The sequence below is a fragment of the Camponotus floridanus genome, unplaced genomic scaffold (assembly GCF_003227725.1).
Source record: "Camponotus floridanus strain SB8 unplaced genomic scaffold, Cflo_v7.5 scaffold15, whole genome shotgun sequence".
In the NCBI taxonomy this organism is placed as follows: Eukaryota; Metazoa; Arthropoda; class Insecta; order Hymenoptera; family Formicidae; genus Camponotus; species Camponotus floridanus.
This window is the reverse complement of record NW_020229270.1, coordinates 1,212,237-1,238,741: the sequence shown is the minus strand read 5'-3', so window position 1 is coordinate 1,238,741 and position 26,505 is coordinate 1,212,237. Positions and strand designations below refer to the sequence as shown.

Here is a 26,505-nt window from a genome sequence, read left to right as displayed (position 1 = left end):
ATAGTAAAGTCACCGTAAAAAACAAAATCAAAGCTTCCCTTATTATTGCCAAAATGACGTGAGTTTTAATTTCATGTTAATTTTTTTTAAATTCATGTCGATTGCATTTAATTAAATTGACGCAAAACGATAGTTGTGTTTGAGAAAACTAAGGATGTAATATTATATATATTTAATTATATATATTAATAATTGAATCGAAAAATATCATTTATCAATTATAATATCAATTATACACGAAACAAAAAATGCTCCGCCGGTGCAACTTTATCCCAATTAACGGTACAGTTTGTTATGCGCCTCATACGTGTTTTCCAATGTTCGAATTAATTACGCTTGATCGAGAATATGGATCACAGGACGATGATAAAGAAAAATGTGTCGCGAAGTTTCGTAAAGGGAAAGAAAAACTGCTAGGACACAAAAACTCTCGCAGGATTTGTACTTATTCAGCAATAAACTTGCTCACAATACACTTCCGGTTCGTCGAGGATCGCGACCGATCGTCTCCGCGGAACAAAAAGAAAAGAAAGAGGAATGCGAAAAACATTCAATGTCCTAGTGAAAACGCGGAATAAGAAATATATCGTCAATGGCATTGGGGAAAGGCATATATTATCTGTATATTTCATGAAATAATAAATATTATCTTATTTTATATATCTCTTGACCGACGCTTTAATTCACTTTCATGTGCAATGCACAAAATTGTGAAAAAAAAGGAACGGTTCCTGCCTACCTATAAACATTTCTGAGGAGAAAAGCAGACATTCTCGACTGTATCTCCAATTTTGCAGGAGAGGTACGCATTCTTTTTAAAATTTTTTTTATATTTAATATTTGGAATTACTTTCATCATAGAGATCGTTGATACTTGTTCATTTTTGTACTTCATAAAATAATATTAAAAATTAGTTGTGTGGACTTTGACTTGTGGCAGATTTTTCCGATCTTCCTCGATATTAATGATATATTAACAACGAATTTTCAGTTGGAATTGAAAACTAATTAATAATCATTAATAGGCGTCGACTAGATAAAAAGAACGAATTGCACGTGAGTGATCGTCGAGAAATGAAACAAAGACAAGATCGGTGAAATCGACATAATCGCACACAACTTTTAGCATAAAACTATTGAAAAATATGATTGGAAAAGGATAGTGAAGAATTTCGCCATTTTAACGCTTTAGCAATAAAACGCCAAATGCTCGAATGAGAACAAAAGTCTCGTGACAGTCTTCGTAATTTCTGGTAAACGCATTCATCATCATTATCATCAGTATCGCGCTTTACTTTCCTCAAACTTTTACTAAGTGACATAAATGCAAGTAACAAGACTCACATATCTTTTTATATGTCTATGTATATACATATATATATGTATATATGTATATGTATATATACACGTCAACATTGTCTACCTAAATTATTGTCAGTATATCTTACGACTTATATCGCGATCACATATGTAGAGGTTCGCGTTTGCGAGAGCACGATAGGGTAGAATTAGCCGGCCCTAAAGAAGACCTTAAAGCTCAACGGATTTCATCAATATATAACTATATCTAGAACTACACACGTACACACGCACGCACGCACGCACACACGCACGCACATATATGCACTCACACATATCCAATATACCACATAGACACATGGAGATACTTAGCTATTAGCCCGTATATAACTTGTAACAATGCCCTTTTATTTATCTTTTTTCATCATTCATGATCCTTTTTTTTCTAATATTTAACGCATGTAACACATGACTTGCAGAATTTTCAGGCTCGCTTTGTAATTCTTCTTTTTTGTTTTTCCTTGATCAACATTGCGCACGCAGTGCGTTACTACGAAGCGAGTAAATATATCTATACAACTTTGTTTGAATTACTATAATCATGTATAAATGTAGGCTACATATACAATACTCTGAACATAAACGCTTTAGCTTGTAACATAGATAGCAAAACGAACAAAATAGAGATCACAATCCATATTCGCGTACAAATCGTTTGACAAACATAATGATGCGTTGAGTATCATGACAATTCACGTGAGTGCGATAATTAAGAAAAAAAGTAAAATAGTACTCATCGATTTTGAATACACTATCAAGTCACTTATCGCATCAGAGAAATACTGGCTTAAGAATATCAGAATGTGCTACATGCAACCCCTGTGGAAATGCTTGTACAATCTTATAAGCTAAAGTATTTGTGTTGTTGATATTACATATATGATCATGTCATTTCCAGAATAGCGAATTACAGCCTTGTATCAATTAAAGTAATATTAAATTTTATACATATACTTCCGATTGGATGACTTTTCTTTCCATTAATCATTGTCTAATCTCGCAATAAATAGAAAACTTTCTTTTCAGAATATAAATTGTCTTATAACGAATAAAAAGGATTTGTTATATTTAAAATTTTTATTCAAATCACAAGGCATAAATTTATTTTTTTTAATTATAAATTTTCCTTTACCTCTATTGTTCTTTTTGGAAAAAATGAGAATGACGAAGCGGGGTCATACATATTTTATCGATTTTACTGCGATTACTTGTAGTGTTTTTCTGTACGCTTTTTTTACGAATTATCTAATAACGCGAGAAGCAATTTTAGGCTGAAGCGAAATGAGACTAATATCTTGTGTGTGACTTATCTACAATTATTAATGTATCACAAAAAAAATACCGTGTTGCTCACAGATCTCCCTATTTTTCGTTAACGTTCATGTCAGCCCAAGATTACTTTTGTAACTCGACAAGCGTGTATTAAACGCGAATGCAAAAAAAGACTTCCTTTTTTTCTTCTGCTTCGCATTACCAAAAACATTTGAAAACCCATATATCTCTCGCTAAGATATCTCTAAATCTCATTAAATTTTCACCCTGTATTTTGTCGCATTTCTAAGAATTTTTTCGTAATACATATGTTATTTTTTTTTAATTCGAGCATCCATTATTCCGTACACCGTGTACCAATCGCTTGCTGGTAATGTTACATCTTAATAGAAGTATACGCGATGCAGCTACTGTCCGTTCCCTTCTGGTAACTATATGCATCGCGATTGCCCTAAATATATCCACCGTGAGCAACAATCAAGATAGTAGTAAATCGCAGGTGTTGCCATTCAAACTCATGAGCGGTATCCTTTGTTCCTTCTTTCTTTTTTTCATCATTTTTTCTGTTACAGATACTATGGACGATAAGACAATTACGTGAACACGATCATAAATAATTGATGCGCGCGTGTATTATGTACATATGGAAAATATTCGACGAGATTCTCAAAGAAATTGTAAAACTTAAACAAAACGTGCTAAAAAACCAGAGCCTATTTTCTCCCGACTATCGGTGTTCTGCATCGAACAAGCTAGCGATCGATCAAACAATCAATTCTTTAATACTGCATACAGGAGAAGGAAATATCACGAATTATGAGTTAAAGAAATTATCATTAATTTTGAATACTGTAAGCGTGGAAAGAACCAATCAAATACGATTGTCTTTACCCGATCTCTTGAAAACACATTCTCCGATGAGTGAAATTAATTAATTGTGCTACAATTAGCTTCAATTCAGAGAATATTTTTACAAAGATTGGGTAAAGAAAATCGAAATTTGATTGGTTCTTTGAAAATCTCATCAATGGTATTTTTTCACCATAACGAGTAAAACGAGCAACGAACTATAATTATAATATTAGTTTTATCAGCAGCATTGTGAGCATCGATGCATTCGAAAATATAACACCAAGGCAATTTTTATGTAATCGATAACACTCTGCGCATGTATAATCGCAAGTTTTTATGCACTAGCGTTTGCGCGTATGCATGCACGCACGCCGCTCTTTCTTCCGAGTACCACAGTAACAGGTCCGTCAAGTTACTTTAATCCGAAGTACCCATATCTTTCGGGAGAGTTTTCATTAATTTACAATCACTACTTAAATTTGATACTTAAAATCCTGTCTCTGTGCAACTAAACGGATCAACTGTTCAAACTGGAGTATAATTGCCCTTGGGTTTGTAAAAGATCTGGCCGCGCACTATACGTCTCGTGATTTCATTTAATAGCAAGCGTTTCTCTTTCTTGATCTTCTTCAGTATACCTCGGTTCTCTTGTGCGCGCCGCGACAAATACGGCAATACTTCCTTAACTGGTCCGTATGGGATGTACTTGTATGCAGAGTAACCGGATTGACCTGAAAATTTTATTCAAATCATACGTATCGTTTTAAATTTTATTTTTTTTTATCGCACAGTAATATGACAAAAAAATTTAAACTTCAAATATCTTTATGTACCTAATGGAAATGTTATGTAATCGCACATTCCTAATAATTGGCCGAAACATATAACCTTATCCTCTGGTGAAATTCCGATTTCTTTCATTCTACAATCATAAAAAGATTATTATATATATATATATATATATATATATATATATATATATTTATATATACATATTACTTATATAATTTTTATTTTTATATATACATCTGTATTTTATGATTATTTATATATACATCTGTTTGCAGCAAAAACAAGGATGGAGCACAGCGGCACTCACTTCTCGATTGCGAAACGCACAGTATCTTCATTATGCGAAGCGACCATAATTCCTATTTTCTTGGGATCGAGTCCCTTGTCTTTATACTGTTTCATCCGCCTCAAGCACTCCATGAGTGTCCTGTGATAGGACTCGGTCGTCGCCTCATACGTAGGATTCGTGGGATCTGGATAACCCATAGCTGCCGCTCTCGCTCTTTCCTAAATAAGAACTCTTTGGTACTTTGCCTTTAATGGACTCGAAAAATATAAGATATATCTGCCAATATACATGCCTGTTCAATATAAGCGCCGCGAACGAGTTTAGCACCAAAATAAAAATTTTGACGTTCCGCCTGTTCGAGGTCCGTTTTCACCTCATTATACGCTTCTTGCAGATACGTCTGGTAAGTATTGAATACCACAGCCTGAGAAGTAGACCGATATTTGGCAGTGAGAATATCATTCACTGAAAAGTAGCTAAGTGATAACGTCGCGATCCCCTGAGAACGTTAAAACATTACCTTTTTCGTATTGTACTTGCGCATCATCTCCAGCGTCAGGCGAGAAATGGCTGGTTGAAAGTATGTCTGTTCCGCATCTATCATGATACGAACGTCTAAATTATCAGCCACCTGAAAAATAATTATTTATTTAGTCATGAAATTCTCGTTGTCAATAAAAAAAGGAAGAATAATTATTACACATACCGTGACGATATTATTTAACCGTCTAATCATATTTCTAAACATTTCTTCCTCTTTAGAAGTAAGCTGCGACATTAATCTGACCATCTTACCCGTCTTAATATCAGGTACTTGGAAAGTTTCACTTAGTTCATAATTTTCATCTAAAATACCGCTCCACGGAAAGAGATGAATCACACTGTGTGGACAAAAATATCCGTTGCTTGTGATACATTCATATAAAACGTCACTTTAATTCCTAATTTTAATTTTGCGCGTACCCTTCTTTATCCGATTGCATTTTTTGAAGGAACTTTTGCACCGATTCCTCGTTTTTAATGTGCGCTTCCTCGAATTTTTTCCTAAAATCATCAGGTTTCACATGCTGAGACAGAATGGCGCCCTGGCCACCAATAACATCCGACATGTATTGCCGGGCGCGCATAATTACCTCTGACAATTGAAGCTGAAATATAATTATTCTGTATAGTCATAGGTTAACAGTTAAGTGCATTTTTTTTAGAATTTATAATAAAAATTGCCAACCAGAAGCTGCGGTCGGCCAAGTGCAGTTAACTTGACGGCTGTAATGCCCATACCCATCGAAGCACCTGCAAAAATATATTTTGTGTCACATTTTATGTTATCTTATAATATTAGACTTTTACTATTTTTATTCTTATGTACAAAATTAAAATAAAAAAGAAATATGCAAGAAAGCACTTAATATTTCTGGATAATTAAGGATAATATAAAGTGGAATTATTTTAAGGAAAAAGAAGGGAAAAGGTGTCTTCTTACCAGGATAGGGGTCGGCTTGGACATGAGTAGTAATATTTTGAGAAGGATATTTCAGCTGTAATGTCTTCACTTCGTCCTCTATATAAAAATATATATCTTTATCCGCTCATAATTGTAGATATCTTATTTCTTAATATATTAATTAAGTTACGATAGTTTTTTCTACATGAAATATTTCTACACGACACGTCATGTCATATAATTTGGCTGGAAATCGCGAATGGTAATCTACATGCGTGTCGATATTTATAGACTAGAAGAGAGCTACGGTTCTGAGTCGCGGAATTTCGAAAGGTCCATTGCCGTCGAGACATTATTGGCGGCAAGAGCGTGCGACAGTTTCTCTCTTTCTCATATTGGCAATATCTCTACAATGTTTTACAGTAGAACATAAATTTACTGCCAAAAAGGAGTGCGCATCTCGTGAACGGTGATCGATTTTGTGCATGACGTCAGCCATCGTATCAATTATACTATTATCCTCTCAGAAATAATTTCATCATATTAAATTTTATTAACAAGCAAATGTAGGAGGTTCTGTTATATAAAATATACAAAAAATAAATAAGTAGATCGAAATATACGAATTAATAAATCTTTTGAACACAATTATTTCCATACTTGGCTCTTATTTGCTTGTTTTTTTATATTTATAAATTTTATTAACTTTTTACTATTTCTTATTAAACAACTAACTTCATATATTATTAATATTGAATAATATTTCAATTTAATTTTATATAATTTAATTTAAATTTTTACTATTTATTTAGTCATAAGCAACATTTATAGTATTATAGTATTTATTTAATCGTAAACAACATTTGAAAAACAATAAATCTCATAGTATATTCTGAACAATCAGCAACAGTTCGTGCTCATGAAATAATAATCATGTGAAGAGCAAGTTCTACAATAATATTATAGTAATGCGGTAATCTTGTGAGATTGTAATCGAAGTATTGACTTTTATAGATAGCGATACGTGATCGACCAACATTATTCTAATTAAGCATTTTATAAACACCTCTGATATTATGGTATTTCGTATGAATTTAATTTTCGACTATGTCTATTTGCTAATAAAGTGTTAATAAATTGTAGAATAGACTAAAAAAGGACAAAGATATATATATATATATATATATATATATATATATATATATATATATTATAAAGCGCGCACTATATTTCCTCTCTTATATATTATTTAATAAACTACAATTAAAAAATCCAAAAAACAAAATGTTTTCTCGGGATTAAAAAAATTTAGTATAAAATGATAATAGTAAATTTATACAAATAGTTTCTTGATTAAATTAAAAGATAAATTATGTCTTTTAAATGAACATATTAGACTTTATATGCAATGTTAGTCCAATCATCGAATTTGAAATGCAAGAGAACATTTAATTTAGACTTTCTTTATATTAGGAAATATTGAATATTTCGAAAAGATAACGAATTAAATGTAACACAGTTATTTGACTATCATTTTTCTCAACATTATTGTTAAGACATACAATTATCTTCTTGTCATTCCAGCGGTGCGATTCGAACAAGAAAGTAACTGCAAGATATGCATCATTATGGAATTTCTTTTCAAAATGCGATTGCGACAAAAATAATTTATCAAAATTACTATAATTAATGATTAATCGTTGTATCGTAACGGATTTTGTTGCAATGTGCATTTTTCGTGATTTATCTAATTATATTTTTAGTACATATTGAAACATTACAAAAATAAAAATTATAAATTATTGTTTTGTTTCAATCTTTACGAATAATAATTATTTCTCTAACAATGCTTGAATTAAATATAAAATTAAATATAAATTTAATATATTTCGAAATTTTTAATTTTTCGTCGACCTAAATTTAATTTGTATTATTCGGATTGAGATCGCGCAGTAAGACATGAATCGCAAAAATTCGAGTAGTTAATATAACAAAAACCTCATAATACATTGATCGTTTAATTAATAATTAATATATAATTTAAAAAAAAACAATATATTTCGTGTATTTTATAATACATAAAATATTTCAACAACAAATTAACTGTGTGTTTGATCTTGACGTATAGCTATTGCTTACATAGCACGACCTTGTTATCATTCACTAAGCGAAAAGCCGACATTCGAGCAATTAAAGTACGGATACTTGAAGAAAAATATATTTCGGAAAAAATTTTTTACCAGTTTAAATGTAATGATAATAATTCGTTAAGATTATTATTATTAATTGATTAATTTTCGATAAACAACACGTAATTGCAATGAGAGATTTTTATTGCGCGTTATCTCGCGCGACTTATTTATTCCAAATATGTTATTAAAAATATATTATTTGAAATAGGAATCAAAGCGACACTGGATAAAAATTATAAATTCTAAAAATATTTTGTTACAATTATTAAAATAATATTATGGATATTAATTATTTATCTAACTCTACTAGAAAAAGAAAATTAAATATATTTTATCCAATGTTTTACAAAAATTTTTTGATCTAAATATAATTTATCATTCGGATAGAGAATGCATAATAAGACGTAAATTGTTAACCAAAGATCAATTAAAGTAAATAAATTAAACGAATTAGAAAGTATAATTAAAAGCAATAATATATAAATCGTAAATCACCCTCCCAAATGGCTACATCTTGACGTTGATAAGAGGAGTAAGATTTAGTAAGATTTATCCCCTGAAAAATTTATCCCTTGAAGGGAAAGCTAACTATCCAAACGATGTGATAATACTGTAAATATTTATAAGCATTATCACGAGTCACAAATTCGTAAATAATAAGCGCATTTCATATGGCGTACATTAATGTATCCATTTTCAGTATATCACATATGATCTTCATAAGATTTCAATTTCGATTAATAATTCTAAATCAGTTAAAATTCGATCGATTGCCTGATAAAGATCCCGTCTCTTGTCATGCATTATATGATCCCACATATATATATATATATATATATATATATATATATATATACACATATATATACACATATGATATATGATATCTTCATATGTAGCGAATTGAATGCCACAGCTTAAACTTCTTTTATTCTATATTTTGAAAACACATGTATTTCGTTTTGATGAATTGACTAAGACAACATCATAACGTATCATGAATTGTATCTGTGCGAATTCAAGTCACTCTGAAATTCAAATTCTGTGATAAAGACTCTTCAGGGAAAACACAATTTGTCGATCTCATTCATCGATTTGTCTCCTTTTGCTCCAATTTAACTCTTATTCGAAGTTATTTTATTAATTCAATGTTCGATTTTTATGCGAAATGATATGTTGACTTACGATCGCGAAATTAGGAAATAATGTGCAAAATATTACGCGTCGCTTATTTATTTGATTTTAAATTTATTTAATTTAATTATTTTATTTAATTTATTAATTTTAAATTCATATTTATTTAATTTTATAAATTTAAAAACTTTTATAATTTAACTCTTATAATTTAAAAATTCTAAAAATACTATATTTATTTGAGAGTTTAGAAGAGAATTAACTTATAAAACATATGAATGAAAAATAAGCCCTGCAAACTGATTGTTAAGAGGGATAATCCTATATAATTTATATCAAAGCCAAAAGCAAGGGATGGAATGTCAGGGATTAAGAAAAAAAAATAAAACATTAGAGAGAGCTAAAAATAAAATCCGTGACTCACTCGCCACAGCCTCCAGACACCTGATAAATATATCCATATTTCGCTCACAGGACGCTTCGTTCAGGTAGAAATACGTCCTGGCCGACGACACTTTGTATCGTCGATCGGCGAATGACTTTTCCACGTGATATTTTTTCAGCGGACCTTCTCTCTTCTCATCACCCGCTTCTGATACTGAAGCTCTGAAAAATGAAAAAATATTATTTGTTTAGATAATTACTACATATGCACCTCTGTTCGATTTGCATTGACTTTTTCGTGATTTTTTCTGCTCATCGAATTATTTCTTTAGAATACGATTATTTTCAACTGCATATACTAATGAAAATTAAAGTGCGATTCTTCGTCATGTACAGAAAAAAAGTTAAGCGAATGTAAATAAAGAACTATGTCTGATACTAGCATTATACATACATTGAAAGACGCTGTAAATAATACGGATTAAATTTCATACTTGGCGAATAGATTCGAGTCGTAGAGTAGTGCGCTACTTTCGCAAGGACAAAAAATCAAAAGATCAACATGCGATATGATAGTACCTATCTGTTACGACAATAAAAATATAATGAGATGGATACTTACTGAATCTCGCGTCGCTCGGCCTCCTCCTGCGAGATATCTTCTTCGACGGAATAATCAAGAATCGGCTTTACGCCAAATTGCCGCAATCTATCCAAAACTGGTGTGATCTGCACCTCATCTTCTCCGGCGACGAAGTGACCATAAAACGTTGCCTTCATAAGCTTCGTGAACAGCTTTTCGCCCAATATCGCTTTCGTCAATTTCATGAACTGTTCATATTTAAATTTCAAACGATTAGATATACAATAGTGTGTTGTTAAATCAATAATGCATCGAATATAAATATTTGCAATTAACAAATTTTATTTAAAAAATTGTGAAATTAAGAGTACAGAGAGTAAATTTTTAAAAAATTGAGTGCAAATTTTTATAGAAAATTTAATTTAATTGATAAATAACAATGTATATATTTGATATAGATACACGTAAAACGCTTTTTGCTCCTTCTAAATTTATTTCGAAAATCAAATGCAGGATATTATATATATAAGGCAAGGATAAATCAGGATGGCAATAGCTAAAAGCAGTTACGTCGCTAATTCTTTTCTTTCATCTCACAGTATGTATGTGTATATGATTTATGTATTCTATTAAAATATATACTACACACAGGAAGCCACAGTTATGAGACGCAAGCGTAACACAATGCAAGGACGGAGAAAAATATAAAAATAGTTGCTTTTTCGTTTGTAGAGTTTACCTCGGAGCAAACGTTATGCAACTGATCAGAAAGATGAAAATTTTATTTTATAGGTAACACATCCTCGTACAATAAATATGTAGGTTACATCGCGACTAACAATCACGTGAATGGTTACCGAATATCGATCTCTCAAATAAACGCTTACTCTCGGTATGCGAATATCGATCTCTTAAGAAGACGCATGCTCCTAGTATATACCGTTATAATCCCACTGTTAAATGCCACGGAGCCAGAAATTTAAGAGAAATATAAAATGTAAAAATAAGAAACATAATAGAAGATTTTTTTTAGTAGAAATTAACTTAAAAATAATAAGCAAAAAATATAAAATTTTCAAATTATATGGAATTCTTAAAACTGCTCTTATAAAGATACATAGTAGTACATATGCATGCAGCAATGAATTTAAATACATCATATTCGAAAAGATTGAAACTCAATGTTAATTGCTCATTAACATTGACATTTTGATACAATAATCGGATAATCTATCACAACTTTATCATGAATAACATTGTAACATCGCGATTTTGCGACCATCATAATGAATGGCACATCAATCAAATACATATTTTAATGTAATAGAATCGAAGCGTTTTTTTTTGAGATGTTGAATTCTTTTCAATGTTTTATAGAGACTATCCTCTGCTCTCTTTCTATCCTGCTTATTATTAGATTATTATTTTACACATATACACACATATCTATATATATGTCACCTATTTTATTTCATGTAAAAACAACTAAGAGATATACAATCATTTGCTTCGATTGATCGATTGCTTTTGAAAATTTGTGATATGGAAAAAGATCGCTTTAAAGCGGGAAGTATTTAATTCGAAAGGAATTTGTAGCTAAGAATAATGGAATTTGTGATATAAATTGTCAGAGACGTATGCTAATTCACTGAATTTGATGATAGATAAATAGTTAGATATATATAACGAAATATATAAAGGAATACTCGAGGTTATATATAAGCAAGAGGAAGAAATGTAATTAGTCATGTTATTAAAATAGAAACGATCTCTGCTTGCCATGAAGGTTGTTAATTGAAATTGCTCCCCTTATCGATCGAATGAAATCTCCTTTCGTCAGATGAAATCGTAGAAATAAAATTGGAATGCAGCCGAAAGGCAACGAAAACATTTTACAAGCGATGGAGCACACGTAGAGGTCGATTTTAATTTTATCGTCATTCATAAGATTTCACTATCGTCCTGGGAAATTTTTCCAATATAACTATATATGTCCTACATACAACTATATTTAGACATTTTTGTAACAGCACGATTAAGATATTATAGAGTCTGTATTCTTATTCCATAAATATTTTCCTTAATAATTTGTAACAAAAATAATCGAGGGCTAATAAAAATTTAGTCTTATTTTAATTTACTTATTTTATACGATGCACATACAAGATATTATATAATCATGATTGTGTAGTCATAATAATTAATAAGATAGCTTGTGTATGAAACAATAATATTAAGACAATTTGAAATGTTAATTCTTAAGTGTTAAGCAAACAAATAGATAAGTGATTTGTATTATATAAAGACAATATAGTCGACTTAATATACTTTAAATATACGCGTCACTTAAGTCAGTTGTTATGTTTGTCAAACTCGAGAGGCTACCAGAGCTTACCATAGTTTGTCGACGTTATGTACCTATTGATAAGATTAAACAACACGTACAAATCGCTCGATAAACTCTTATATCTATCATGATATCTATGATAAATTCTTTCTTTAAAATTATATAATATGATATAATATTAAATTAAAATAAATATAATATTAAATTAATATTATATAATTATGCAATATTTTATTATAAATTAAAAATTTAATTAAAAAATGCTCATGCTTCTTAAGAATTAAAATTGTAATAATATCGATCTGATAATATCATCAGCCTCTGATAAATTTAAAAGAAGTTACAAATAATATTAATTTTGTCACTGACATTGTGTTATGTAGTTGCGAGAGATCATGCCAAAATCGTTGGACTATGAATTCATGGACTATGGACCAGCATCGCATGACCAGCTCAACATTAACATAGTTCAAAAATAATGTAGAACTATAATGTATAACTCAAAAGAGTGGTCACAGTCATAGTTCCACATTATTTTTGAACTATGTTAATGTTGAGCTGGTCATGCGATGCTGGGCCATAGTCCATAGATTCAAAACCTGTCTATAATTATGTAATAAAACATTATTTCTATCTTCTTGTACGAATTGAATTAATATTTTTTCTAATATTTTATAGATGTTTGTTTATGTTTTCTGCTGCAAAAAAATATGTATATATTCAACTAAAATTTGACAGCGAAAAATTTATTTCTTGGCAATCGAACAAAGTCGTTGAACTGCATTGTCTACGTCTTATTTAAGCCTCAGATCGATGGTGTAACTGGAGAAATGTGATAGTGTACTATGCACGATACACTGATTGCGATTTGAGCTGTGACAATGATCTAGAAAAATTCCCAGTCTCACAATATATATGCATCGGTATTTTTAACAATATCATCTTGTCATAAATAATTACGGATTTATTCTGAGATATCATCTCGATCCAGATTAAGAACTTAAGTTTTTCCACTTCAAATTCATCGAGTCATTTGATACCGATACAAAGATCGGCATTACGGATTATTTTGAGACACATATGCATGTGCTTGTGTGTGTCTGTATATAAATACGGGATAAACCTGTAGCAGATAAGAGAAAGGTAGTTAAATATCATAACGCCGATAACGATGACTCGATTTAGAAAAACCAATTATCGACGATGTAACGCATTTTTATTTTTAAATTCTCATTAGCCACTTTAATCTAAGCATTTATCTCGTCGATTGATTATATATAATTATCAATAAAATTAGAAAAATATTAGTCGTAGATTACTACAACAAATACATTACTGATTCCAATCAAAATAAAATTTTATTAAATTTTATCAAGTTAAATTTATTCGAATCAATTTAAATTTAATAAAGTTAATTTCTATATTTTATTTAAAAATACTCGAGCTATATCTCTCTTCATGAGACACACAAAAGTTAAATATATTCTCAGAACAGTATGGTTTTTTCATCGCTATAAAGGAATATAGAATCCATAATAAGAAAAAAGATTTTAAAAAATTATCTTATAAACTATTAAATAAAAATTTTAAAAATATTCCAAGCTTTATATTAATTACTATAATATTACTATAATAATACTATAAAAAATCACAGAAATCCATAGTATAGAAATACAGAATACTAAAACCGATCAATTTGCTTGACGATTCGAAATTGATTCTAATTTTGCAAACTTGCATCTTCAAATTTTTTGAAATATATAGATGGTTCAATATAACTTTAGAATATAAATATCCTATTCGTTTCCGTCCTTTGTTTCTCATATTTTACATACATATATTATTTGTAATATATATGTATTATATATATTTAGAAGTAATTTAAAAAGAAATAGATGACACACATTACAATAGAAAAAAATGACATACATTATATCCGAGAGGTCTAACACTATTATTTAGGTGATCGATTCGATGGAACGAATCGACGACTCGAAAATCATCCGCCTTTCCATTTATTTGTCCCTGGCACGAGTCGTGCAAAGAACTGGCGCCAGACGAACTGGATAACCTTGAAACTACTTACTCACATATACTCATTCACCAATCGACGGATCTTTTGTACGCACATATAAGACACCCCATATTATTGACACACGACCACTAATCTCGAAACGCGTTACATCACATCAGCCGGAAGACTCACGTGTGCGCATCGGGACTGACCGAAATGCGAATATGTTAAGAATGTGCAGACATTTCCAGAATGCGTATCCACCCATGAGAGGAATCAAAGGAAAAAATGTTTGCCTAACGTCACGCGAAACAACTGATTATGACAAAAATTTAATGCGAAAATGTGATACGATATCAATGTTGATAAAATCTAGCAAAACGATATTTCGTAAATAGATTTACATGAGTTGCAAAATTAATGCCTCATCGAAAGTTGAAATAAATTTATTCATTTAGAGAGAATATTTGAGAGAATTTGAATTTTCGATTTTACGATAAAGAGATTCAACAAGGATTTCGACGAAAGGATTTAAATTAGTGTTGTATAATGACTACAAGTAAGAACATTTAAAAGCAGAGCCGATCAAAAGAGAAGATGGAGTATTTAGTTCAACTAGCATGTTGAATGAATGACTCTTGATGGCAGGAAGATTAATCAATGCACGAGAAAAGTCTCGCGAAAAGCAGACGCGGCGACGCCTGTGACGCATTTGCATCATGAGATTGTACGATGATCGAGATGAATACATAATAATTCTCATAAGATGCAAAAGTCAACGCGCAATGACCAGATTTATTCGCGTAGCGATGTTTGAAAATTCAATATAAAACTCGATCTCACAGGCACACATTTTTTTTCTGTTATAAAATACAAATACAAGTGCGCGAAAGAATGATAAAGCAATTACAAGGAGAAAAGAAGAGATAATTCTTGAAAAATAATTCCTCAATCTTCGATCTTAATATTAACTCGAGTTGAATGAAATAACGTAAAATTCCAAATATTTCTTCAATAATTATTCAATGGAAGCACAAACACACATTATCAATCAATATTTCATTAAATTGCAGCTAAACTTCGTTCTTAATTAACATATTAAAAATCGCCAAAATTCTTGCAAGTTTTTAGATTCATTCTTTGTAAAATTTATTTTCTTTTTCGTTATTCCATCCAATCGCAATTCGAGTCGAACTCGTGCTATTTTTAATATGTGTATAGAAGTGCATCGTGGAGAAAGTATCTAGTCTGGCACACTGTCTGAACAAGGTATGGCACGAAAGAAAGCGAGGAAGTCAATATCTTTCAGGTCAAATCAGGTTCTCAAGATTGCAATGGTATTGACAAACGATGCAATAATGCACTACTATGCCCCATGCTGTCTGTCCTCGTGCATTTCTCGCTCGTGACTTCACGTTCACGGTCGACCATGCTACACAATATGAATTCTTCTACGATGTTTTCACATGGTTCCGGAATTAATGGAATACCCGAAAAAATGTGTCCTTTTTTCAATCGCTCGGATTCCTCAAGAATCCTCCTCTAGAGATTATAAAATCGAAAAGTTTTTGATTAAAAAATATCGAATCTTTATTTTACCTTAGCTATCAACTTTTTTAAATTCTTTTTGTAAACGGAGTTAGAATATGCAACTCGTCTTTTTCATAATATTCATGGTGATAAGACTATCGCAATAAAGCATACTAATTGTCGGAAACCGAACCATTTTTTCCACATTGTTTTATTTTACTTTCTTATCCATATCGAAAATATCGATTTAGCCTCGGTCTAAAATCGTTCGTTTGCAGTGAAAATTATCATCGTCTCGCGATGACGAAGAAGCGACATTGAACGGATACGATCGATACGGAAGTATACGAGAGACGGGGAAAAACTAGTTCGTGCGTTCTTATGTCACATTAAGGGTTTTTGAAAAAGAGAGAGAAATATTCCTCGCCCTTGATGTTACCGTAAGCGTTTTGCAATTAGTTCTGCCATAAATTACGTCTCGTTGTCAAACGAGAGCGAAACGTTAATCAAACGGTGCAACATTTACATCCTGCGGGATGATTTATCGAATGACTGCATACATGTGCCCGCAACGAGTAATGCGGTCAATTGAATGTGCACGTAACGAATTTTATGTTACGTAAAGTTCGACAAGAAGATAGATATGGCGATTTTGTTGTGTATAATCTTACAATGAGTCACATGTCTGCAATGAGTCATTGTCCGTATTCTAAGGGTCGCCTCGAGAAGCGTAGAAAATCTATAACATAAAATAAGTGTAAGGAAGACTCTTTCCCTTCTTTGCAACGACTTAGAAGAAAAGCACGAATTCGCATTAAATTTCTTGTCAAGTCTCCTTGTAATCTTTGTATTTTGCAACTTATTTTCAACTGAGAAAACAATATTGTATAATTAAAAAAAAAAGAAGCGTGTTATGTATGGTCAATTATCTATTCGCTGATGAGTCTAATTAGAGTAAATGCTTGGATGGTATTTGTCAGTTATGAAACTCTTGCAAAGACACATTTGCATAAATCAAAAGCGTTTTTTTATTCTTTGTCAGTATTTACGCCGTGACATTGGTGAAACATTGGTGAAAGTTTCAACAAATTAGTTTTATTTGTTATACTGCAAATTTAAAAATTTACATGCTTGCTTAAAGTATACGATATTTATTGTCTGCAAACAATTCTTGAGAAACTTTTGTGAATTAAAAACATTTATTCAAAATTATACTTCACGTAAATGTGACTGCAAAATTTCTGCTATAAACATTTTTATGTCCCATGATTGATAAACTTAAATAAAAGATATGTTGGTTATTGTGACACGAAAGACATGTCTTCGTGTTTCAGTCATATAATCCAAGAAACAAATAGTTATTCATTTTTTTTCGTTCAATTTATTCTGCAAGAAATATTGATTCGCGATTTTTAATTTATTAGCTAAAAAATCAAAATTTCTAAATAAATTAAATCAATAGTAATTTAAAGTTACGCGAAATAATTAGCAATGTATGATATGTAAAAGCTACAATATTACCATAACGGAATAAAAATTCACGGGACCGACGATTTCCTTAATGACCGATTAAGGAAACACAATTGAATTCCGCGTACTAGAGCGTATTACATGGGTCTATCTTAAATGGGTTATGTAATTCGCCGGCGTTATAGTTTGTAGCAAAATTCCTACGTCGATCCGGCAATAGTAAAATCAATAACGACGAATTGTACTACGTCATCGTCCGAGGGCCACCTTAATACAAATCGCGAATGTTACGTAACGAAACGATGAAAAATTATAAATGGCGAATTAAAATCCGCCGATCTTTTCTCCTTTTTTTAAAGAACTTCTTGACGTTATCAATCCAAGATTATATCACTTGATTGCGATAAATAATATGAATGATTTATATCGATGGCAGAATTAAATTCCTGAAAGTACGATAAGATGTTAATATTCGTAAGCAATTTCTTGGAAGGCTAATCGACCTACCATAAGCGAAACACGGTTTAGATCCATCATAAAGCATGGTTGGCAATTTTTACAAAGTCTGCAAGCAAGATCCAATTCGTTTCAGTATCAAAAATGAATTTCTGATTCGAGCATCTCTCTTTCTTAGATTATATGTGACGTGATCCATAAATAATACAGTAAAGGAAATACATGTTACCCAGGATTAATATTAGCACATATCGTTTGATGTGTCCGATTATTTATCTCGTCAAGACAGCTACGTAATGGAGCTACTAACTGTAATCAAGTCAAGTGATTTTTTAATAGCATCATTCAGCATATGTCAATTTAATGATCGATCGTAGTGATGTCAGATTATATAAGTATATGTAAGTCAATTTACAATTTGCTGAAAGTACAGGATATACATCCGCGATAAATATTATACACACGAATCTCTAAAAGGATGTCTGTCAATTATCGAAAGAGGCAATCATGTCACACTTGTATCATATTTTATCGCTCGTGAGTTGCAAATCAAGTATCTCGCTTATTACGATTTGATCAATCGCGAAAAATGTTCCAATTCAAATCGGTCATCTGTATCAAACAGATAGAGTGTCACTTTAAATCGGATGTAATCATTTTTTATATGAACTAGAAGAGAGCTCCGCATAATCGTGTACATCGCACTTGTTTTAGCGCTCTTTTCATCAATCATATAATAAAATATAGCTGAGGAGAAGTGATTTAAGTCTGACAATGAGTCAGAAATCTAGGAAAAATATATCACTATTCTTCTCTTTCTGGATTAGAAGGAAATCTGCCTACAATGTAAGAACTCGAGTTATGTTAGTCTCAAAAAAACTTAAAAAAAAATAAAGGAACTTTAATTTATGAAATTTAGCATCGATCGACTCCGAAAACGTGCGCGGTCAAATACAGAAAATACACACGTGAAAACTCACCTTCATATTGTTCTCCACGATATATTCGATGGAGCACATCTGATAGACGACGTAGGCGCGCATCAGCTCCATGGTGGTCTTGCTCTTGAACGCGGCGATCGGGTCGTTAAACTGCAAATCGAGCGGATCGATCTGACGATCCGCCGACTGCTGCTTCTTGACGTCAGCGGCAGCGTCGGCGGCGGAGGTCGCGTAGTCGCGCGAAGTGTCGTCGCGCACCTGTGTAACCAGCCGCAACGGTGATGTCCTCACCATCGTCGCCGACGCCGAGGCTGCCACGTTCTCCAGGAGGCCGACCACGGGCAACGGCAAGGACGGCGCGCCGCACTTGCTCAGCTTTTTGCCGGCGCAACATCGTCGTGAAACGCTCCTCAGAAACGCCATCGTTTCGGCGAGAGCGAAGAGGGGGAGGAGAAGAAATAAGGAAAAAGGGAAGAGCGCGAGAGGGAACGGGAGGAGGGCGAATTAACGAACGAGAGAGACCGTCGACGCGGTTTCCGCGCTACCGGAACGGGATATCGCGCTTGCGACCGAGGCTGCTCTCCTTCAGATCGTCGGGACGTCAATGAGACGAGCACTGAGGAGAGGACGGCAGGATTAGGAAAGAAAGGAGGAGAGCGAGAGATGATAGAACGGCTCACCGATGACGATAAATCGAATCAGAGACCTCGGATATAACAGAGGCGGACGAGATTCTCGTGCCAAGCCGGGTGTCGCCCCGTAGCTACTGGCGTACCGCTGCTGCTGGTCCTCTCCTTGTGACCGCCGCGCAACGTGCGCGTGTCCAACGAGATTCACGTACACGTACACGAGTCGCGACGCGGCGCGACTGACCGGTGACGATGACGGGGCGGTTGCGCGTCGTCGTCCTCGTTCGTCGTGACGCCGGAAAATACTCGAGGCTCGACGTCAGAGAGAGAGACGCGCGCGCGGCTCTAACAGCGTACGGCAATGGCGACCGTTCGCTTGTGCTCTCTCTTCCTCGCAACGCGACGGAAATATTGATTTTCGTTCGCCGGGGACACCAAGTCGACGACAACGTACCGTGGGCGCCGGGTCCGCGGACGGCTTAAATATAACGCGCCGTGTCCCGACCGGAGTTCGCCTACGCGCCTCGTTCCCCGATTAGCGCGCCCGCCGCCGACGCCGCCGCGGTTCCGCCACGCCGATTGGTCCGTCGTCGTAGGTGCGCGGCCGTGACTAGCGTTTGTTCACGAGCGGCCTTCGGAAAGCGCCGATAGACGCGCGGCGCGCGCATCGGGTCCGCCCGCCATTATCTGTCAAAATTTGACATTTTGATGTAATACAATAGTTCGTTTTACGCACGACTTATTAAATTTCGATATTCATCAATCTTTCCTTCTATAATAGAAGATATATAAAATACGCACTAAAAACAATTCATTCCACAATATTATACACAATATACACAATATTGACAAAGAGAAGACTCAGGTGTCATGGCCCGCTTTTAAATGATCCCTCAAAACGATACGTCCTCTATGAACATCAAAAACGTGGATATGAATTAGAAAATCAGGGTCCACGGACGTTCACAGAAGGTAACATATGATAGAACTAGATAAGAGATTCCAAAAAGTTAGGATAGATGGCATTGGGGACACGAATTATAATTGTCAATAATGTCGATCTACCTATTTTTATTATGTTTATGGTTTAAATCTCGCTTGTCAATGGATAAGTTGCCGATTGTCAGCATATCCATTCAGGGGCGTAGCCAGAGAGGTAAGGGGGCAAAAGCTTTGCCTGCTCTTGTAGCTTTCTGTCCGCTCTTGAAAAATCAAGCAATTTAAAAATAATTCTATTAATTTTTTAGCCGAAATATTTGCAAGTTGTTTGGAATATTGTATTATTAACAATAACATTTTTTCATAAATATTGTTCCTTTTTTTTTGCTTACCGGGCAGCGAAACTTCTCTGTCAGTTTCCTTGCCTGCTCTTCTACTTGACTACGCCCCTGTATCCCTTCTGGCATCACTCCTCACTTCCATGATGTTCATTTACATCATTTCATTGGTTAAGAAAAATTTAGTAGTGGCATTTAATAATAGCATTTAATAGTATTTAATAGTAGTAAATATCTGCTTTGTTAAAAGCAGATATTTGAGTATGCCATATAGCGAAGAACATATTAAAGACAAAGTGACAGAGGGATTGAAAGCTTCACACGTGGTACGTAAATAATTCTTTTATCGGTTCTTTTTTTTATTCCTTTCCTATACTTGTGCCACGTATGATGACGTGTCGTTTTGCCAGGAACTATTCTCGAAATTCTTGCCGATTAGTTTTGCGATTCGAGGATAAATTTCGGAGCGATAAACTTACTCTCGGGACCTCGCATAAGGGAGAATGCAGGGAAAACTGCAACTCGCTTTGATCTCCTGCTTTGCCGTTCTTTTGAGATGCTGCATTATTCATCATTCTCACAGCGGAGAGGGCAAGCCTCCTATGTATGGAGATTATGAAGCACAGCGACACTGGCAAGAAATCACGTTGAACCTACCCCTTGATAAGTGGTATATCAATACCACAGATAATGATCTACAATATTGGGGTTTAGACTATCCACCTTTAACAGCATACCACAGTCTTTTATTAGGTCACATTGCGAATAGGATAGATCCATCTTTTGTAAAACTGCAGGAATCCAGAGGATTCGAGACTGTAGAGCATAAGCACTTCATGAGACTGACTGTCTTAATTGCAGACATATTAATTTATATACCAGCAATTATATATTTTATAATCAATTTGCGTTTGTCAGACAGTCATGGATTTAATGAGTCCAACATATTCAAATTTAAGAGAAGAGATGTTGTCCTTTTAACAATATTGATTTATCCAGGAATAATATTAATAGATCATGGACATTTTCAATACAATTGCGTGTCGCTGGGTTTCTTCGTAGCTGCTGTAGCTGCTATGATGCAAGATTCAGTCATCCTTAGCTCAATTCTATTTGTTTTAGCACTAAACTATAAACAAATGGAGTTATATCATGCTTTATCATTTTTCTTTTACATACTTGGGAATCATATACCCAATAAGACAAAATCTTGGTTTTTCTGTATTCGCATGTTGATATGCATCTCTTTTGTGGTATTATTAACATTTTGCATTATTTGGATGCCATTTTTCAAAAGTAGGGATTTATTTTTCAATACAGTGCTCAGATTATTCCCGTTTTCCAGAGGTGTATTTGAAGATAAAGTTGCCAATGTTTGGTGTGCAATCAATGTTTTCTGTAAATTACGACAGATTTTTACAAACATGCAATTAGCTAAGATTTGTTTAACGGTAACAACATGCGCAATGCTACCGAGTTGCATCAATTTATATTTTTTACCTACAAAAAATACATTTATACTTTCTCTTATAAATTCTGCCTTAGCATTTTTCCTTTTCTCATTCCAAGTTCACGAGAAATCTATACTTTTAGTTGCCATACCAATTTTATTGCATTTTCATAATGATCCTTTTCTTTGCTTTTGGTTTTTGATCATTTCACATTTCAGTATGCTACCATTATATATAAAAGATGAGCTATACCTTGCTTATCTTGGCACAATAATTTTTTATTTCTGTTTTGTTTCTTGGATGTGGTCTGACATATTTTACAACGACAAAACGAAAAGTTTGTTAAATAAGAATACATCAAGATCAAAGAATAAAATACAACAGTATAAGAAAAATAAATTCTTTTCAAATTTTCCAAGCTATAATAAAAAATGGCTCTTCATTGCGTTTTATGTATCCATTTCAGGTGTGTTACTTCTCTCTGTCGTCAGTAAATTTGTAAAACCTCCTGAAAAATATCCTGATTTATTTTCTCTTTTAATATCGATATATTCATGTGGACATTTTCTAGGCTTTTTTGTATATTTCAACTATGTCCAACTATTTGTACTAAAGAAAGAGATTCTGATGAGTAAAGTTAAGTCACATTGAGTGATGCAGTTATTGAAAATAAAAAATGTATAAATTGTTATAAATAATAAATAAAAATTTGTTTTTATAGAGTCGAATTTAATTTCTTCTTGGCCCTTGTTTCTGCGACATTAATTGATTCTCTTGCTGTACTAATTTTATCGTAAACGCGTAATGTTATCGCGGAAATCAATTATGTGAACAATTTTCATTAAAGAACACAAGTTTAATATTGACAATATGATGTACATCAAACTATCTTTTTTTCTTGATGAAATATTTCTTTATTACGCATTCTTCTGTCTAGAATATCGATCTAAACAAGTCTTGATCTTTTTAATAAGAATAATAATTAAACTATATGATAAAAAGTTCAAATTAAAAAGTTTTATTTTATTTTAGTTTATAATTTCCGTAATTTATAAATAGTACATTATATATTACAATTTATGAATATCTATCCATAATAAAAAATACAACACAAAATTATACAATACTAATTTATATCTATGAAAATTAATAGAATTATTAATATGATTATATATATATACATAAAAATATGAACATACATATTTTTTAGTTTACTATACATACTTCGATATTCAGAATAAGATAAGATATCTATTTTCAAACCTTGCTTTAAAACTTTTTTTAATTTGCATTTAAAATCAGTATATTTTCATAGTAAGTCTCAGTCATACGAAAGAATTACTTCAAACTAGTTGCCTTGCAGTCTTTGTAAAATAAATATATAAAATATAAATTTTATTTTTTTTTAAATTTTAATCGACATCTATTGAAACTTTAATTGAACGCTTTTATATCAACGATGATATAAAAAGAAGTTCGTAATTACGTTTAGGTGTTTTGACTATAAGTGATATATGACACAGTTTATTAAAAATAAATGATCTTAATATCATCTATAATGTTCTAAAAACATGTTTTACAAAATTTTGTTCTGTATATTATTTATTAATTATTAATAATAACAGAAAAAAGATAAACGATATTCAAAGAGCAAAAACAATATAACAAAAAGATTTGTGCGATAAAATTTTATTAATGCATCTTTTTATTAATATCATCAATCTAAGAAAATAACAAGATAATTTATGTTTAACAAAGCAATGAAAGATAACAGAATAAATATGAAGTCGCAAATATATTCCACACAGCAGATATTGTTACTAATTTTTAGTGGCTTTACAAAGATATATTATTCATAAAATACCTTATTACAGGAGGTGGTAGATCAATCTGATGGTTGCGGCGCCAAGTTCTCGGTGATTGTTGTTTCTGATTTATTTCAAGGAAAGCCCACCCTGCAACGTCACAGGTAATATATTATTTTCACAAATTATATGCATTATAAAAATGTAATTTCAATACATACCTTTTCATTGAAACATTTTAAAATAAACTGATATAAAATTTCAATAATGAAATATATAATTCACACACACAGGCTTGTGTATGGAGTCTTGGAAGAAGAACTGAAGGCAATTCATGCTATTTCAGTAACAACATTAACACCAGAACAATGGGAAAAAACAAAAACCTGACTGTTGAATCTTATTAAATTTCTTCGTAAATTTCATAATTAAAGAAAATTGATTACTTTTCTCACAACCGTTTTACGTTAACCGTTTTACGTTTCTAATAATGGTAGTTTTATTTCTGTATGAAAGCACAAATCTCTAATTTTTTTTCTACTTAATATTACATCATTTTTTTAAATAAAAGATCATTTTTACTTATAAAAATGATTCAATTCAGTATATCCGCACCGGGCAAGGTGATTTTACACGGAGAACATGCGGTAGTATATGGAAAAACTGCTCTTGCAGCTAGCTTAAATTTACGAACTAAGCTCAAATTCAACGAACAAGATTTAAACAATATCGATATAAATTGTCCTGATATTCATTTGTGTTTAAGTATACCTTTAGATGTAATTTTAGAGTGCTTTCAGCCTTCTTACCCGTTTAACGAGAATACTAATCGATTACTTGATCAAGTCGAACAATTTATCACCTTAAAAAAAGATTTTTCTGGCACATATACCGGTTCAAAGCAGCAGAAGTTAAGCTTGCAAGCGATACTTTATTTGCTCATTTATATCGCTTATGAAGAACAGATGCAAATTAAATCTTTCTCCCTGCATTTATCTACGGAATTAACGATCGGCGCAGGTTTGGGTAGTTCGGCATCGTTTGCAGTTTGTATTGCAGCGTGCTTTTTCCACTGGGCACGTCTACAGAAGAGTGATGTTCATAATACATTCAACGAAGACGATCTCGAGAAAATTTCAAAATATGCTCTGAGCTGCGAGCGAATTATGCACGGTTCTCCTTCTGGAATCGACAACAGCGTATGCACATATGGCTCAATAATAAAATTCCAACGGGGAGAGCCAGTGAATATACTGCCTAATATGCCAAGCTTGAATATTCTGTTAGTTAATTCGATGATCAGTCGGAATACGAAAGATCTGCTAGAACGAGTGATAAAGATGAGACAATCTTATCCCGCAATCATTGATCCGATCTTCGACAGCATTGATGCTGTATCAAAGGCGGCTCTTCAGATACTTCGTGAAATATATGATATTCAGTCAACTAATGATGCAGATCTCCTGGAATCACGATACAAAAACTTATTTGTAAGTCTCACATTCTGCGAACTTTAACATTATTTCATTACATATTTCAATTAATAAATTCAATTAATTGTGCGTTGTCTCCGCATGAAAGATTCATATATATTCACTGAAAATTATAGTCTGCTTAATATATAGTCATACGTTTTACAGGCTCTCGTCCGTACGAATCAAGCATTACTTAGTGCATTAGATGTATCACATTCGAAGCTGGACATCATTTGCTCAATAGCACGAGATCACTCATTTGCGGGGAAACTCACAGGCGCTGGTGGAGGTGGATACGCATATATTTTGTTACAGCCAAATATTGATGACATACATATTACGTTCCTCTGTGAATTATTAACAAGAGAAGGTTTCGGTGTCAATAGAACCAGTTTAGGTTGCAACGGAGTGACGATTGAACATATATAATGAGATAAGATTAGTGTTAGAATCATCAACATAATATGTATAAGTATTAAGTATAAAACTTAATTACAATGATGTTTTAATGAAAAGACAAACAAAGAATGGGGAATTTTATAATTCTATATATTAAATAATAAAGCATGGTTATTACATTATAGAAGGATCAGGAAAGATAGTTATGAAATATTCTTTCATACTATAGTATAATATGTAACAACAATATCACATATGCTTAATTTGTCAATTACTATTATTTATTTGCGCCATATACAAGAACCGACCCGAAAGAGAAAAAATATTTTCTTTATATTTTGACTTTTAGAGTAATAAAAATTTCATCCAAATTTATAAATAAATAGAAGCATAAGTATCATTTTGCGCCA

The 26,505-nt window shown here is 32.5% G+C and overlaps 4 protein-coding genes across 4 annotated transcripts; 3 read left to right on the top strand and 1 right to left on the bottom strand.

The window, feature by feature from the left end:
* Positions 1-1,797: 1,797 nt before the first annotated feature.
* LOC105254846 (proline dehydrogenase 1, mitochondrial) lies at positions 1,798-19,482 on the bottom strand. The gene is made up of 11 exons (XM_011263778.3): positions 19,099-19,482; positions 10,341-10,549; positions 9,759-9,940; positions 5,793-5,857; positions 5,528-5,712; positions 5,271-5,445; positions 5,085-5,195; positions 4,857-4,988; positions 4,583-4,782; positions 4,317-4,405; positions 1,798-4,214 (listed from the first exon to the last, which is right to left on the bottom strand). The coding sequence occupies exons 1-11, from the start codon at positions 19,480-19,482 to the stop codon at positions 4,009-4,011; spliced, it is 1,938 nt and encodes a 645-aa protein (XP_011262080.1). The 3' UTR covers positions 1,798-4,008.
* Positions 19,483-21,118: 1,636 nt separating this feature from the next.
* Positions 21,119-24,695, top strand: LOC105254847 (bolA-like protein 2). The gene is made up of 3 exons (XM_011263781.3): positions 21,119-21,291; positions 24,291-24,385; positions 24,515-24,695. The coding sequence occupies exons 1-3, from the start codon at positions 21,229-21,231 to the stop codon at positions 24,609-24,611; spliced, it is 255 nt and encodes an 84-aa protein (XP_011262083.1). The 5' UTR covers positions 21,119-21,228; the 3' UTR covers positions 24,612-24,695.
* LOC109609714 (probable dolichyl pyrophosphate Man9GlcNAc2 alpha-1,3-glucosyltransferase) lies at positions 21,149-23,085 on the top strand. Its single transcript, XM_011263780.3, has 2 exons — positions 21,149-21,291; positions 21,376-23,085. The coding sequence occupies exon 2, from the start codon at positions 21,469-21,471 to the stop codon at positions 23,065-23,067; it is 1,599 nt and encodes a 532-aa protein (XP_011262082.1). The 5' UTR covers positions 21,149-21,291; positions 21,376-21,468; the 3' UTR covers positions 23,068-23,085.
* A 76-nt stretch (positions 24,696-24,771) lies between the features above and the next one.
* Positions 24,772-26,128, top strand: LOC105254848 (mevalonate kinase). Its single transcript, XM_011263782.2, has 2 exons — positions 24,772-25,711; positions 25,862-26,128. The coding sequence occupies exons 1-2, from the start codon at positions 24,812-24,814 to the stop codon at positions 26,123-26,125; spliced, it is 1,164 nt and encodes a 387-aa protein (XP_011262084.1). The 5' UTR covers positions 24,772-24,811; the 3' UTR covers positions 26,126-26,128.
* Positions 26,129-26,505: the final 377 nt, after the last annotated feature.